At 41.7% G+C, this 17,608-nt stretch overlaps 1 protein-coding gene and 1 long non-coding RNA gene across 2 annotated transcripts in view; one reads left to right on the top strand and one right to left on the bottom strand.

The window, feature by feature from the left end:
- Nucleotides 1-4,864, top strand: part of LOC143836807 (uncharacterized) — a 37,886-nt gene extending 33,022 nt beyond the window's left edge. Inside the window, exon 3 of the long non-coding RNA XR_013230755.1 lies at nucleotides 4,464-4,864. This is a non-coding gene — a long non-coding RNA (uncharacterized LOC143836807). The remainder of the gene's footprint in view (nucleotides 1-4,463) is intronic.
- The window catches only part of ST6GALNAC5 (ST6 N-acetylgalactosaminide alpha-2,6-sialyltransferase 5), a 108,571-nt gene extending 101,459 nt beyond the window's left edge, over nucleotides 1-7,112 (bottom strand). Inside the window, exons 1-2 of the mRNA XM_077333294.1 lie at nucleotides 6,820-7,112; nucleotides 5,596-5,865 (exon numbers count right to left, since the gene is read on the bottom strand). Coding sequence (XP_077189409.1) covers nucleotides 5,596-5,865; nucleotides 6,820-6,834 — 285 coding nt within the window. The 5' untranslated portion in view covers nucleotides 6,835-7,112. The remainder of the gene's footprint in view (nucleotides 1-5,595; nucleotides 5,866-6,819) is intronic.
- Nucleotides 7,113-17,608: the final 10,496 nt, after the last annotated feature.

The following is a 17,608-nucleotide window of genomic DNA, read 5'->3' on the forward strand; positions in this document are numbered from 1 at the left end:
AACATTCTAGTGGGTTGCCGTTTTGGTCTGAAGTAGCACAACAAAATAGAGTCCAATAGAAATAATAATAATAATAATAATAATAATAATAATAATAATAATAATGATCTTTGTTAGTCTGAAAGGTGCTATTGGACTCTATTTTTGTTGTAACATTGGAAACAGTACAGGGCCTGATTCATGGAAATGGTGTATGTTGTAGGTAGCATGCATGTCTAACCATTCAATGACAACAATGATTATTTTCAAAATTGGTTAGCAATGATATTTTAAAAAGCAGAGCGTGCATTTAGAAACCAGATCTCAGACTCAACATAAAATAATATCATCATCACTTCACAGTGTACCTAGCTGGCCCACATGCTATAGAGAGAGGCCCCCTGCCTGCAGGGCTTATTGATAGAGAATTTAAGTTCATGTTGTGCATACTGCTAAGTCATTTCTGAGGGAAACTATGATTTTACCATAGATTTCTATTGACTCCTAGAGCTATCCCATGCTACATTGAGATTTTCTCCAGAAGTGAAATAGCTGTGCGTACAATGCCATGACCACCCATGTCCCTGCCCTATAGCCCACATTAATACAACCCTCTGCCAGGTTACATGACTAATTTAGAACCCCAAAAGCCCTCTACCAATTGTTTCAGTCATTTGGCTTCACTGTAGGATGGGCTGAATATAAATATAATTTGTATCATTTTGATTTATTCTTCAAGTCTGAAGAAATAATTTTAATACCAACTGTTTAATTTAGTAATTAATTAATCATACATTTGAAACTATAAAGTTTTAATAGGATTTTAATTGCCACTGTCCGTTATGCAAATTATTCTGAACAAGTCTCAGTTACCTTGATCCAGAGTCACCCACTACAATATGATCCTGTGTGCAACTCATATAACATGTAATAATTTGACAGAGATCTGTATTCACCACGAATTGTTAGCCCACCGCTTCGGCAGGGTAGGGATTAGGGGAACAGCTTTGCAATGGCTAATCTCCTTCCTCCAGAACCAGACACAAGAGGGTGGCAGTGGGGGAAGAATTGTCAGGCCCTTTGCGCTCCCCCCAACACATTTTTTAACATCTATAAGCACCCTCTGGCACAGTTGGTATGGGTTCTGGGGCTAGGTTGCCACCAGTATATGGGTGACACACCACTGTATCTCCTGATGGATGGCCGGCCAGACTCCCCCCCCCCCCAAAAAAAAAACATTTGCTAGATGTTTGGAAGCAGTGTCTGGATGGCTCAGGCAGAATCGCCTGAAACTCAACCCCTCCAAGATGGAGTTCCTGTGGCTGGGGTAGAAGGGGGCAAGAAGTGTGTCTCCCCTGCCTGGGGCGCAGCTTACATCTGTGCCTATGGCCAGGAACTTGGGGGTGAGCTTTGATGCCTCCCTATCTATGGAGGCTCAGATCACAAAGGTAGCCCATGTGGCATTTTACCATCTGCACAAAGCTAGGATACTAGCACCCTACCTGTCTCCAGATCACTTGGCCATGGTGATTCATGCAAAGGTCACATCCAGGCTAGACTTCTGTAACTTGTTGTATGTGGGCCTTCCCTTGTCTCTGACCTGGAAATTGCAGATGGTGCAAAATGCGGCTGCTAGGATCCTCACGAGATCATCTTGGAGGACCCATATCCTGCCTATGCTGAGGCAGCTACATTGGTTACCAACTGGCTTCAGGATCAGGGTCAAGGCTTTGGTTCTTACCTTTAAGGCCATCTATGGCCTGGGTCCTGCTTATCTGATGGACCGCTTGTCTCCTTATCCCCCTCACAAGGCTTTGCACTCTGCGGGCATGAACCTGCTTGTTGTCCCTGGACCCGGGAGGTTTGCCTGGGCTCAACCATGCCCAGAACTTTTTCAGTCCTGGCCCTGACCTGGTGGAATGAACTCCCGGAAGAGTTGAGGGCCCAGATGGAGCTGTCAGGGTTCCACACGGCCTGCAAGATGGAGCTCTTCTGCCAGGCATTTGGTTGAGGCCAGGCTAAGGAGATCTGGCCCCTCCCTGTATAGGACTGGTGGAGGTACATGCCTGTCATTTGTGCATGGCCATCTTTCCTGAGGGTGATGGTGGTTTTTCTGTGGACTCTGGAGCCTCTTGTCATTGGCCGGGGGGAGGGGAGGAGGAGAAGGAAATCGTTCTTCCACCATTACTGTTGATGGCTATTGTTGTTTGTGTTTTATGTGATTTTATGTTTTTATTGTAATGGTCTTTGTGGACCTCATTGTGAATCACCACGAGCTTACTTTTCAGGAATGGCAGTTGATAAATATAAGCATAAATAAATAAAATTTCCATAGGATTCCAATATGTATGTATAAACCACTCTTCTACAATGGCATTTACTCCAGAGAACCACTCTGGAAGTTCCCATCAAAACAACCACATGACTACTATATGCCTTGCTCACTATTCTAGACATATACAAACAATAATAGGTAAGTTATGTAGCCCTTTAAAATTACCAGAGTACCTCTGAGAGCGCTGGGTTTCCTCTACCCATGACTTTTGAGTTGTTAAACTGCCACCTGTTCTGTAATCATCCAAAGGGTCTATCCCCCCCACTACCCCCACAAAAAAGTTTTTTCTGGACTAAAGCCTCCCCCTTGTGGATCTGCTATAAAACAGAGGTTCCATTAATTGATATTAAATCTCTTGAACACAGATCCCCTTTTGAGAGCAAACATTTGCAAATTCACTTTCTTCAAGGTCTCATATGAAGCTTACAACTGCTTTGTAGTATATGATGTCACCAATCACTTAGTAACACACCACTTGTCAGAATATAACTCTCAATCAATTTCCAACTATATTTGCTCTGTCTGTAGAGAACTGAATACATGGACATTTCTTTCCCTTCAAATACCAGTAACATTCTCTCTCACTGCACCATTTACACAAAGTAATTATGTTCCAGACTATATTCATCTATACTGGAGATTATACAGATATAGAACTATTTGCAGAATGACTCTTCATCAAACACTTAATTAACTCTACTGCTTTCCAATCCATTTTTCATATATACACAGGCAACAGTGGGATCCATTTAAATGTTGTATGTTGGACATTGGAAAGTATTCAAAATATGTAATTTCCAGAAGTCTTATTTGTATGGTTTTGTTTTCAAAATACAGACCCTTTGGTACTTCACAGTTTATCTTCAGTTGTACCTGTATAAAGTCTCATTTTTATTGTCGCACTCAAAGGCAGAACAGGTATTAGTTGCAAGAGAGAGAATACATTTGGGGATAAACAAATTATTTTATTATTTTTGTGCTTAAGTATAGTACAGACCTCTTTGTTATACCAGTTACAAAGAATATACTAACTTGCAGATAACTAATATTGGCATTTTAACCAGCACTATCAGCTGAATCTGAATCATGTAGGATGCTTTGATAGGGAGACTGCTGATCATGAAATAATGATCAGGTGAAGGTTCACAGTTTCCACAGGGTCTGACTTTATAATGAGTTAAAGGGAGATGATGGCCTCAGGTGACAGATTTGGAGTGGCAGCAATTCTCATTGTCCCAACTCTTTCCTCTGATACCTGCTCCAACCCCAGAGAGGCCAACTCCCATTCCCCAAGCATTCTGAATCACAGCACTGCAAGCCACACATACTCTCTAAGGCTTCCTGAACTCTCAGGAGTCAAGACGAGCGTGATGGAAAGCCAGGCAGTAACCTCAGGTGGTACCACTGATTAGCCAACACTGTCCAACTCGCCTCGAGCCTCCTCACTCTTAAATACCAACTTGAAATATGTTAATTTGAAAATAATTCACTTCAAGATCATAGAATCATAGAGTTGGAAGAGACCACCAGGCTCATCTAGGCTAACCCCATGCACAATGCAGGAACCTGCCCAACCACAGTAACCCCAGTTTCATTCTCAAGTGATCCCCCACTCAAAATTTCCAGAATCCAGCCTGGTCTGGAGGAAATTCATGAACCATCCCACAGTGGTGATTAGCAGTTCAATGGGTATGTAAGGAAGGGCCAAAGAGATGAATACTGATGCATCCCTTCCTGCCCACCCACTCACAATCTGCCTAAGTTCATAAAATCAGCATTTCTGTTAGATGGCTATCCAGCCTCTGCTTAAAAACTTCCAAAGAAGGAGAATCCAAGGAAGCCTGTTCCACTGAGGAACCATTCTGTCAGGAACTGCTTCCAGATGTTTAGCCAAAAATTCTTTTGAATTAATTTCAATTCATTGGTTCTGGTCCAACCCACTGGGGCAACAGAAAACAACTTTGCACCATAGATAAGTATGTGTATTCAATGAGTTCTTTAAAACAAACAAATTAAATCCATATCATATTCAGTAACCAATGATGCAAATTTGTGATTTTTTAACTTAAGAAGAGACCACAGTGTAGACTGCTACACAATACAATGCCTATTGTCAATATCACCTACTTTTGTTTATGTGTTTTTTCAGAACCAACTGAAACTTACGGAAAAGGCATATGTTCTAGCTTTCCCTTGGTGGAACAACTACAGACTTAAACTCAAGGTTACATGTTGGAATAATCCTAAATACATAATAATATATATAATCAATAAAGGAGATCCCTGCTGGACAAAAGCTAGCACATAGGGGAAAGAATGTTTGTCCCCAAAGAGGCAAGGAAGCCACACAGGGAGGCTTTGTCATTTGTTTCTGTAAATGTTTTATCCTTATCTACTCAGAAGATAAATTCATCTCACATTTCTTGCATTAGTATACACCATATTAAAATGGTAACCATCATATTTTGACAGTATCCTTTTGAGAGATAATAATTTTACTTGGAACACAGTGCAGTTTTGAATTCATCCAAACAAGCAAACACTTCAGCTTCAGACGCTGTGCAAGGATTCTAGATATCCATTCCCCCTCTACACCTTGGAGAGACATTCTCCACATGCACCAGAAAACTTAAAGGTATAACTGATTACAGGAACCCTCACAACTGGAGTCTACAGAACTGCAGAAACCAGAGTGACAGACTATGACCTACTAGGTGGCAGAAGATGTCAGGCACAGACAGAACTCCAGTTGGGAAGTGCCTGCTTGAGATCTGGGTCACTTTCTGTAAGTAACTTCTCAGAGCAATCAGAGCTATCTGATTCAACACTTATTGGAGTGTGTGCACTCTCTCTTTCTCCCTCTCAAAAAAAAAGAGAGAGAGAGAGAAATAGAAAGCCCTACAAGATAAAAACCTTATCTCAAAGTTGTTCTGAAACACCCAACAGCTGACATACTCAGAATGAACTAGGAATGGAAGAAGGGTGGTGTTCTCTGAAAACCCATGGGACAGAGTGATTTGTTTAAAAAGGAATCTCGGTACTGATAACCTGGGCTTCTTTTAAAGCAGGCCATGACCCCATGGCACAATTCTATGGGGCATTCTGCCCTCCGCGCTCTGAGGGAAAGGCAGTAGAGACAGGGAGTGCAAAATATCAGCCTGAGATGGAGAGTCGTTTTCCAGTCCAGCCACCGGGTGGACAGCTCTGGGGCAAGAAGTCCAGCGCAGACCCATGCATGTCAGGGCCCAGCTCGCCCACCTCCTCCAGGTAGCCTGACTCACCTTGTGGTCGAGGACGCTGATGTAGCCTTCCAGGGGGCGCGCGGGGAATCCCGGCAGGCGTCGTGGGCCGCTGCCGCCCGGGGGGCGCGGGCTCTGGGCTTCCACGCCGGCTGTCGCCGCTGCCACCTGCTGCTGGCTTTGCTCTTTCTGGCCGCCGCCGCCGCCTCCTCCTCCGCCGCCGCCGCCGCCACCCCCACCGATGCTGCCGTACATGAGCAACAAGCTAGTGCACATGGTGGTGAGCGCTAAAGACACAGCCAGCCCATGTCGCTGCAAGGGGGACAAGGAGACACAGGCTGAGAGACGGGGGAGGGGCGAGGCCACCCGGGGCGGGGGAGGGGAAAGGCGAGCGGCAGTCCGAGCGGCCGCGGCTCAGCCCAGAGCGACGCCGTCGCCTTCCTCCCCCGCGCACGGCCGCCGCCCGGCAAGCGCCGCCGCTGGGCGGCCGGAGGAGCGCCAAGACCGCCGGCGCGGGGAGCGCGGAGGGGGGCGAAGGCGCTTCATCAGCGACGGAGCGGGCGGTTCGTGCGGCCCTCTGCCGGCTCGCGTGGTTGGGAGGAGGTGGCCTTCTGTCCGCGGCCGTCGCAAGTTTGACTTTTGGGACGCTCCCAGGCGGAATGGTCTCTCTCCTGTCCCTGTTCTGGCGTCTCCGAAATCGGGGCGGCTGGCTCCAGTGACTGTCGGCACAAGTTTCCCAGCCGAAGAGCCCGATGAAAAGTGCTGCTGCTGCTGCTGCTCCTCTCGCCCTAGTTCGGACACCTCCGAGGCCCCGGACCTCCTCCCCTCCCCCCTAGTCCTTTTATCGGCTCCTTCTTGCCTCGCGGAGATTGGGCTTGTGCGTCTGGAACGACTGGCAGGAATTGGTGCCCGCAGACTTTCGCCCCCCCCCTCCCCCGAAGCAGGTCGGCTTCGCCACCCCGCCTGCTGCGCTCCTTCTCTGTCTCCGTCTCTCTCTCTCTCTCACACACACACACACACACCCCGCTCCATCGCACATGCATTAATGACGGGGCGAAAGTTGCCTGCAGGTTTGAGCCCCGCTAGCCAAAAAGAAGCCCACAAACTGGGCAAGCTCCACATCCGAGTGAGGGCAACTGACCCTAGCCAGCCGTAGAAAGGCTCTAAGGTGCCCTCCCTCCAGCATTTTGCCACCACGTCAGCTTGGTGGCTTCGTTTCAAGTCCCCGGGGTGATCCGGGATCATTAGTTCCTGCCACTGACTTACCATCAGCGTCTTCATTTTTGAGCACCTCTTTATCCCGAGCTCTCAGGCTTGAGCATCCGAAGCCACTTTTTCCTCTAGGGTTTCCATTGCGAAGGAGCTGGGGACATTGTCCCCCCTCCCCTTCCGCCCTGCCTGTCTGCCGGGATCGAGAGCGAAAAATACAAAAATCACCAGCAGAATCAGCTCAACCTGGAACTGCCGTAGAAAGCGCGGCTGTTGCAGAGATTAGAGACAGAATTAAAACTGGACCCTTTTAGAGTCTCCCAGTGATCTACACCACTACCGCCTGCAGAAGCTCTCTGGGTCCTAAACCACGCCACGTCTCCTTCCCCGGCTTGGAGACAGTTACATGGGAGTTAGCTGTTGCTCCGATTTCAGTTTCTTTTATTCCTAGGATAAAAATCTCATTTTATTAGAGAAGCTACTTCTTCCTTTTATGAGAGAAAAACTATCACCCCAGGAGAGAATAATACTTCCTGTTTCACTGCACTCTCAGCTCTACAATGTCATATTTAATCAGTGGGTGGTCTTCTGATCAACAGAAATGACACACTTTGAAAATACAATAGCAGTATACCTTGCAGGCTTGACATCAGTTTGTGTTTATAAATTCCTATTTGAAATACAATCCCCAACCCAATTTTTTCATCTGATAAAGATTCAGCAGTCCATCATTTTTGAAGATTACAAGGTGAGATTTTTTCCCCTATGTGCTTTTAATCTAAGGCTTCAAACACAAGAACACTTAGTAGATAGTAAGAGCCACTAAGCTCAATAAGACTTACTTCTGAGTGAACAAGCTTTGGTTTGCACTGCCTTCTGTATTTATTTGTAACTGTTCTGTTAAATCTTTCCAAATTCTGTTTTTGGTACTTACATTATTTAACCACAGTTTAAAAAAAATCTTCTAAATATCATGACTGTGGCAATCATTCATATATCTTTTATCATATAATGTTTCCTATGTAATATCATTCACATCTTAAAGAAGAACCCTATGCTCATTATAAATGAAAATTTCTATGTAAATACAGTTACGTTTTACATACAATTTAAATAGCCTCATAGCTTTCTTCATCTGTCTCACAGTTCAATTGGATTAATTACAGAAGTATAAAACTTGACTTAAAGTTCATGTCCCTCCCCTTCTAGGAAATTTGTGCACCCTTCAAAGTAATCCATTTCCAGGCTAGTGTGTTGTGGTTAAAATGGTACTTCTTATAAATAAAATTCAGTTTTTATTGCAAATAGTATATAATTGTAATATATATCTGCACATCTAACCTATAGCAAGATAGCATTAAAGATTACATTAAGAAGAAATCTATCAGCAAGCTAGCTGAACCATGGTTACAAATGTTCTTTTTCAAGGCTGAAATTGTCATTGAGATACATTTTTCTTCTTTAGTAATTCGCTCATGGACTAACAGTGGAACAAATGCCATCTTTGTATGTCAGAGAATTAGCACTTACAAGTAATGTTTTTAAAGAAGAAACTAAAGTGATTGTCAGATATGCACAATTACTTCAACAGATGAACAATAAACATGTTTTATTATCTTAAAGAAGGCTACTGTCACTGAACAAATTATTGCCATTTATTCAATGTGTAGCTTAGATCTGAATAGCACCAGTTGTTAAGACAGAAGAATTAATATGAGAAGAATCTTATCAGGCCTTGGTAATTCTTTATCATGTAGTCTCAACTTGATACAAATTAGTGGAACAAAGGACCAACCTGATGAATCACAGAAAGCAGATGAACAGTGGTTCTCCAAGTCTTTCTATCATGGGCTACAAAAGAGAGCTTATACATTTTAGAGTACTTTTCCATTCACTGCTAGCAAGCAAGCAGGTTGCTGGAACTGACAAACTCTCCATAGCAAGCTCTATGCCAAACAAAGTCATCATGTTTATGATTAACGCTCACGGATGTATGTTGGACATCTGTTACACAGTATGTCTAACCAAGTCATCAGGCTTATGAGTTTGCGAAAACTAGTTGCTATTGATTAAATGGCTGAGCTAAAATTTGCAATTTAATGCTGAGCTTGCCTTGACTCATGTCCAGTTGTTTGATTCCTAGATATTTAATTAGATTGCCATGATAGTCATGGACACAGTTCTTGGCAGCCAAACTGGTATAAACAAATAGTGCAATGTAAATTTTCCAGCCATTTTTTATGTGTCGATGTGTATCAAGGGAAATTTCTAAGTCAATTGGAAAACAGCCCAGTTAATTAATGTTAAGGTCCATGAAAATTAAACTCTTTAGCTCTCTATATATTTAGTTTACATTATTTCTGAGTACATATATGCATATGGAAAATGAAAAGATTACACTTTTACACTTAATAATTAGATTTATAAGTAGTAAAAGGAGTATAGCTGAGTTTATAAACACTTAATTGACTTGTAAACAAGTCAATAAAGCATTTTAAGAGTTCATTTGACTTTCTGCTGTGAATCATAACAGCAGTAATTCCTTTAAAAAAACTGTAAGGGCCACTTAAATAATTGCTTTTTAAAATTTTTTGGGGCGAGTCATGACTGTATAATACAACAGGAAGACATTACAAACCTGCTTTGTGTAACTGCAAAAATGGTAATTAAAATGTACACTACAGAAATACTCTGTATGGCATGGTTGTAAATCTTTTTAAAAGGATAATGTTAACAAAACATTAACATATTAGCAGATACACAAGGCAAATCAGTAATGTACATTGACTGTAAGATCAGAATTTCTTATTAGACTGGAAATAACCAGTTAATTTGTTACATGGATACCTTTTCAATTCAGGGAGTTCAGACCAATACTCCTGGAATATCCCTAACCAAGAACAACTTCAATTCTACTTAGGGTGAATTTTCTGGTGGATCACCAAGGATTAGGTCTCTGAAGACCAAACAGATAAAATGCTTTGGGCATGGAGTGCAACTCAGCAAGGATATGATGCTATAGAGTTCACCCTCTCCATGTGTAATTCCTGGAGAACTCCAAGCTCTCCTCAAAGTTTGGCAACACCTAATTCTCCTTATGGAGGTAGGATTGCTTCCACATCCAAAATGAGATGCTTTTGACTCTGACCCATAGTGTCCTGTATGGAAGATGCATTCAATCTTCCTTTTGCGTTCAGAAGGGCCACACATTGATTTACCATTTGAATAAACAGGGCTGAGCACAAGCACCCAGCAGTGTATGCCAAAAATACAAATAATAATTTCAAATAATTTCAAAAATAATTTCAGAAATGTTTCACTTGAACGTACTGCATTTGTTTGAAATGGATGAAGCATGTATCTCAACCAGAGAGAAAAGAATTGCAGCAAAAGTTACTCAAGGCACAAACTATAGTATTTTGGCTCCATCTACTAAATAAATGGTATGTAGATTTGCTACTAGTTTAGAAACCATATCTGTATAGGGTGAAAAATAAAAAGGGGAGGGTGAAAGGATAGTGCCACCTGTCCTATTTCTCTGCAAGTGTCTTTATTCCTACCTTTGGTGAAGCCAAACTAAAGTTCTCCCTGGTGGCAGAGGGCACCAATGACATATTCCCTCAATACGTTTAAGCTTAAGGGACAGGTATAATGCCCAAATCACAACGGCAAGCCTAACTCTAATTGAATAAAGGTAAAGGTAAAGGTATCTCCTGTGCAAGCACCGGGTCATGTCTGACTCTTGGGGTGACGCCCTCCAGCGTTTTCATGGCAGACTCAATACGGGGTGGTTTGCCAGTGCCTTCCCCAGTCATTACTGTTTACCCCCCAGCAAGCTGGGTACTCATTTTACCGACCTCGGAAGGATGGAAGGCTGAGTCAACCTTGAGCCGGCTGCTGGGATTGAACTCCCAGCCTCATGGGCAGAACTTTCAGACTGCTGCCTTACCACTCTGCGCCACAAGAGGCTCTAAACAAATCAATAAAGCATCAATCAGAATCAATCAATCTAATTGAATACAGAACCTTATTGTTGGGGGAAAGGGCACAGCCTATAATTCACATGTACTTGCAGCTGCTTCAATGAGCCAGGGTCTTCAATCTGCTAGTAGGAGTTTATGAATTATTTATCCAGTTTTGTCTATTTAAAGCATTTTAAAGCATTTTAAGAGTTCATTTGACTTTCTGCTGTGAATCATAACAGCAGTAATTCCTTTAAAAAAACTGTAAGGGCCACTTAAATAATTGCTTTTTAAAATTTTTTGGGGCGAGTCATGACTGTATAATACAACAGGAAGACATTACAAACCTGCTTTGTGTAACTGCAAAAATGGTAATTAAAATGTACACTACAGAAATACTCTGTATGGCATGGTTGTAAATCTTTTTAAAAGGATAATGTTAACAAAACATTAACATATTAGCAGATACACAAGGCAAATCAGTAATGTACATTGACTGTAAGATCAGAATTTCTTATTAGACTGGAAATAACCAGTTAATTTGTTACATGGATACCTTTTCAATTCAGGGAGTTCAGACCAATACTCCTGGAATATCCCTAACCAAGAACAACTTCAATTCTACTTAGGGTGAATTTTCTGGTGGATCACCAAGGATTAGGTCTCTGAAGACCAAACAGATAAAATGCTTTGGGCATGGAGTGCAACTCAGCAAGGATATGATGCTATAGAGTTCACCCTCTCCATGTGTAATTCCTGGAGAACTCCAAGCTCTCCTCAAAGTTTGGCAACACCTAATTCTCCTTATGGAGGTAGGATTGCTTCCACATCCAAAATGAGATGCTTTTGACTCTGACCCATAGTGTCCTGTATGGAAGATGCATTCAATCTTCCTTTTGCGTTCAGAAGGGCCACACATTGATTTACCATTTGAATAAACAGGGCTGAGCACAAGCACCCAGCAGTGTATGCCAAAAATACAAATAATAATAAGTATTTCAGAAATGTTTCACTTGAACGTACTGCATTTGTTTGAAATGGATGAAGCATGTATCTCAACCAGAGAGAAAAGAATTGCAGCAAAAGTTACTCAAGGCACAAACTATAGTATTTTGGCTCCATCTACTAAATAAATGGTATGTAGATTTGCTACTAGTTTAGAAACCATATCTGTATAGGGTGAAAAATAAAAAGGGGAGGGTGAAAGGATAGTGCCACCTGTCCTATTTCTCTGCAAGTGTCTTTATTCCTACCTTTGGTGAAGCCAAACTAAAGTTCTCCCTGGTGGCAGAGGGCACCAATGACATATTCCCTCAATACGTTTAAGCTTAAGGGACAGGTATAATGCCCAAATCACAACGGCAAGCCTAACTCTAATTGAATAAAGGTAAAGGTAAAGGTATCTCCTGTGCAAGCACCGGGTCATGTCTGACTCTTGGGGTGACGCCCTCCAGCGTTTTCATGGCAGACTCAATACGGGGTGGTTTGCCAGTGCCTTCCCCAGTCATTACTGTTTACCCCCCAGCAAGCTGGGTACTCATTTTACCGACCTCGGAAGGATGGAAGGCTGAGTCAACCTTGAGCCGGCTGCTGGGATTGAACTCCCAGCCTCATGGGCAGAACTTTCAGACTGCTGCCTTACCACTCTGCGCCACAAGAGGCTCTAAACAAATCAATAAAGCATCAATCAAAATCAATCAATCTAATTGAATACAGAACCTTATTGTTGGGGGAAAGGGCACAGCCTATAATTCACATGTACTTGCAGCTGCTTCAATGAGCCAGGGTCTTCAATCTGCTAGTAGGAGTTTATGAATTATTTATCCAGTTTTGTCTACCCCTCTCACATGCAAATTCCCCCCAACCCCGCCACCATTTACAAATTAGCAATCTATTGGACTGTGAGTTGTGGTTGTGCACGCAGGGAGTACTGAGCCTAGCAGCTGCTATTTTATAGGAATTTGTGTCACAGAGCATTCTTCCTATCTGGAGAAATATTTGGAGATGTGAAGATTTCAGAAAAACAGTATTACATTTAAAGGACTACTTTAAATAAAGTCTTAATGAACATTACTTAGAATCATTTCATGACACACTGTTTTGGATTAAATCCAGTACTTTTATGATCCTGGCAAACTATGGATGGCTAAGACAACAAGGAAGGAAAGGGAAACAAGAAAGTATTAGAAATAATGTTGTTATTATTATAAAATATTACAGCTGAGTATAAAGTTCAAATTGGATAAGAACTGTATTTGTTCTTGAACATTTGAATGGGCATATTTGCTTGTAATACTCCTGTTGTGTAAATTGAGCTTCCACTTCTATGCATGCAAATGCTCTCCTTAGAATAACCCCAGAGTCAGGCTGTCAGCATCTGTCCCTCTGCACACAGAATGCCTTCAAGGCACTGCCATGCAGAGTCTACAGCTGTCCTCCTTTCCTCCAACCCAAGCGCCACCCTTAAACATTTAACGGCTTTGTGCTTTTCTGTAATGCACAAGGTTTTACTTTTCATGTAAAAAGCCTGATGCTGTTATTCTCATGGTTTGGATTCATCTGTGTTTGTAAGAGAATTTCCCAAGCAAGATGCTTGTTTGCAAATGTGTACTGAAGCTGTCCTATACTGAATCAATCCAAAGTTGATTATAGTCCACCTGCTAATATTTGAATTGCCCTGCTTGCTTTCTGCAGGGAGGTCAGTATTGCCTATTCTGCTGGCAGGAGCTCTCCAAGGTCCCAGGTGGAAGTCTTTCAAACTACCTACTAACAGATCCTTTTAACTGGAGATGCCAGGGACTGACCTGGAGCCTTCTGCAGGTAAAACAGATGCTCTGTCACTTAAGGATACAAGATGTATAGGTATGGAGTAAAGTTCACCTGTATTCAAGCTGTACATCAAGCTGAAGTGTAGTTACAAAGCTCATACCCAGAATTAAATTGTGTTGGTCTTAAAGGTTTCACTGGACTTACACTTTGTTCTTCTGCTTCAGACCATCACAGCTGCCCACCTGAATTAATGTATTATGTCACTTCAAAAATGTTGTGAAAGGAAAACTGCATTTTTTCATTTTTATATTTTATAGGATAACATATAAACATTTATGCCTACAGTGGGACACACACACACACAGAGATCTAGATCAAAACAATCCAGAACTTGATTTGTTTTTGTTAGGCGTGAAGTCGTGTCCGACCCATCGCGACCCCATGGACAATGATACTCCAGGCCTTCCTGTCCTCTACCATTCCCTGGAGTCCATTTAAGTTTGCACCTACTGCTTCAGTGACTCCATCCAGCCACCTCATTCTCTGTTGTCCCCTTTTTCTTTTGCACTCGATCGCTCCCAGCATTAGGCTCTTCTCCAGGGAGTCCTTCCTTCTCATGAGGTGGCCAAAGTATTTGAGTTTCATCTTCAGGATCTGGCCTTCTAAGGAGCAGTCAGGGCTGATCTCCTCTAGGACTGGCCAGTTTGTTCGCCTTGCAGTCCAAGGGACTCGCAAGAGTCTTCTCCAGCACCAGAGTTCAAAAGCCTCAATTCTTTGACGCTCGGCCTTCCTTATGGTCCAACTTTCGCAGCCATACATTGCAACTGGGAAGACCATAGCCTTGACTAAATGCACTTTTGTTGGCAGGGTGATGTCTCTGCTTTTTAGGATGCTGTCTAGATTCGCTATAGCTTTCCTCCCCAGGAGCAAGCGTCTTTTAATTTCTTTGCTGCAGTCCCCATCTGCAGAACTTGATAGTTTAAGTAAATGTGGCAAACTACATCTGGGCATTCTAAAGTTGTTTCCAGCCCTCCTGCCACTAGCTGAATTGCCCTACTTTTTTTCTGTGTAACACAGGGAGGAACATCTGTATGTCATAAGGGGAGCCCCATTTATCAGTCAGCCAACCCAGTTAAATTAATCCCTGTTCCACAACAAGGATCTTGCCCATTAGCAGCCAAATGGAGTCCTCAATGAAAAAAAAATAAAATTGACAGATGACTGTGTGAGAGAGAAAGAAGGCAAAAATACCTGTTTTGTTTATATCAAGCCTTCCTCCCTGATCAGGACTCATAGCAGATCCAAAGATCAGAGCCTTATTTATATTCTAAGAGCATCTGAAGACAAATTACTATTACATCCTGCTGGGCCACTCCACCTCCAGCCTCTAGGCCAATCAGTGCTGAGTATTTTTATCGGGTTGTACTAGGACAAAACATGCCCCAAGACTTACAGTGTTAGTCACATGCCCAATAAATACAAAACCAAAAAAGGAACCAAAACCCAACCTAACTAGACAAGTTAGGAATCTGAAGGTTGAGTTACAAGGATAATTTTAAAATGCAAATATTTATTACAATACAGTGCACTAGTTAAAAATTAAAAACGTCAATAAATCACAGTTGTATACTATATATCATTTCACAACTACACATGGAACTGAGACCAAACGTGCTTCAACCGAAAGTGGTCAAGTGATTTTAAAATACACTAATACATATAATGTGAGGGCTTGTTGGGTGGTAAAGCAAATCTATATGGTTTTGCTCCAACTAATCTATGTAATATATTTTAAAAGTCTGGTTTGGATCCCACAGTTTAAAATATAATTCCAAAGGCCACCACTCTCTGCATTTGCCCGGTTCTCATTCATCAGCGCATTCTCATGTGTCGTGTCAGAACCAGCGTTTCACAATGACAATGTATAGTTGGAAAGAAATTTAAATTTAAGGTCCAATAACTAAATCAGATATTTTAGGTTTGAAACTGTTTCCTCCCTTTGTTTGAGTATAAACTTTCCCAGTAATCCAAATCATGGGTCATACAATAGGTACTTTTCAATGAGGAGGCTGTCCTTTTACCTTCCTGGGTCTTTAGCTCTTTTGCAGTTTTCAGATTTTAAGATGGAAGAACTCTGGTGGTTCTCTACCTTTAAGCCACTTAAAATCCTATGTGTATCATGCCAAAAGTTGCAAGGTTTCATCCAGCGAGATGTTTCTTTTCTCTTATTTCATTTCTCATGCAGCAAACTATGTTACTGTTAGATATTGTTTTTTAGAAGAAGAAGGGTTGGTTCGTATATGCCGCTTTTCTCTACCCGAAGGAGGCTCAAAGCAGCTTACAGTCGTCTTCTCTTTCCTCTCCCCACAACAGACACCCTGTGAGATGGGTGAGGCTGAGAGAGCCCTGATATCACTGCTTGGTCAGAACAGCTTTATCAGTGCCGTGGCGAGCCCAAGGTCACCCAGCTGGTTGCATGTGGGGGAGTGCAGAATCGAACCTGGCATGCCAGATTAGAAGTCCACACTCCTAACCACTACGCCAAACTGGCTTTTTAAACATAAGATTGCACACTATTAAGAAAGATGAGGAGACAGTTCCCAGCTGAAATGATTGTGCAAGAACTTTAGGTTTAATTTTTTCCCCAAATATGAAGTCACACCTAAATCTGCATATTTGAAATGATAAGACCTAGTTGTTTCCTCTTCATTCCGAAGTCAGCTTTCCCAGTAAGCTGAGCCATGAGCCTCAAAACAGCTGACAGCAACTAAAAGAGTTTCAACTGTGTTGGGGGAAAGTCCATGATAATTGTGATTTGTACTCCTGTGTCACCTGTGTATGTGTTTTCTAAACCTTAAGATTTTTTTTTGTTTTCTTTTTGCAGAGATTAATTACTAGAGCACATAGATTTACATTACGGACACAGCCAATGGAAAACATTCAGCAGCCAGCATGGTAATGACCTTACTTTATAGATTTTTTCAAACTGCAAACTGATTCATGAAATGCTTTTCAAAATTGGGAATGTGCATCAAGGACTGGTCAAAAAGAAGAAGAAAAAACAATATACTGGATTAATCAATACTGTCTCCCTTTTATGAAATTGGGCTGCCTTTGAACTTTCTGACAGAAGCAAATAGCTAAAGAATGAAATATTGCAGAGAAGGAAAAAGTGCAAATGAAAGTACATTGTGAAAAACAAGGTAATACCTGCTGACTTGGCCATTTTAATACATTTCCTTATTCTAAATAGCAAAAAATAGAGATATACTTCTGGCTATTTGCAAACCAATCTTTCAAATAGGACAGGAAAAAAACTGCCCATCAAGATATGATGTGCAAGTTTCTTTCCCCTTTTAAAATACAGCCTTTGTTTAGCTAAGTAATGTCCAATACATTTAAAATATTTGGGTTATGGGACATCATATTTTAACATTTTGACTATGTAGAAATATCACTGATGCACAATACACTTTTCTCATTAAAAATTGGATATCTTTTTGAAAAAGAGTTTAAATATATCTTCTGAAGACAATAGGAAAGAAAATTGTCTCTACCTAAAAATTGGTTAATTGAATGAAATGCTAAAGAATTAGTTGAAATTAATTTAAATGCTACAATTTTTGCAAAATCTGTTTCCTAAATATTAGGGAAGGACATGTGATGTAAAAGAAGCAATTCTAAACAAGGTTTCCTGTGGCATATTGTGATTTGCAATCTGCATTTGTTTCCTCCTCTCTGGCTAAAAAATATTGTAGAACAATGTTGTACTTGAAAAATTATCATTAAGGGGACAGGCTCATCTAACTAATATGCAGAGAAGAAGGCACTAATAAAGCATGAGAAAACACCAACAGATAAAAATGTATTATGGTGTCGTTTCCAGTGCTTTATGTATTAGTAGTTAGCCCAGAGGGAGATCTCCTGCTGTTACCTACACAAACATAAACATCATTTATGTTGACAGGCCGAATCATGACAATATGTGACTCTGTTACTGTGAAATCTGAGCAGGGACATATCAGAAATTTATCTTAACATCAGCCCAGCAAATTGGTTTATTGGGGGAGGGCATTATGGTGGGTCGTCTAGTACAAACATTGCTGCATGGCATA

This window comes from Paroedura picta, chromosome 4 (genome assembly GCF_049243985.1).
Source record: "Paroedura picta isolate Pp20150507F chromosome 4, Ppicta_v3.0, whole genome shotgun sequence".
NCBI classification, from domain to species: domain Eukaryota; kingdom Metazoa; phylum Chordata; class Lepidosauria; order Squamata; family Gekkonidae; genus Paroedura; species Paroedura picta.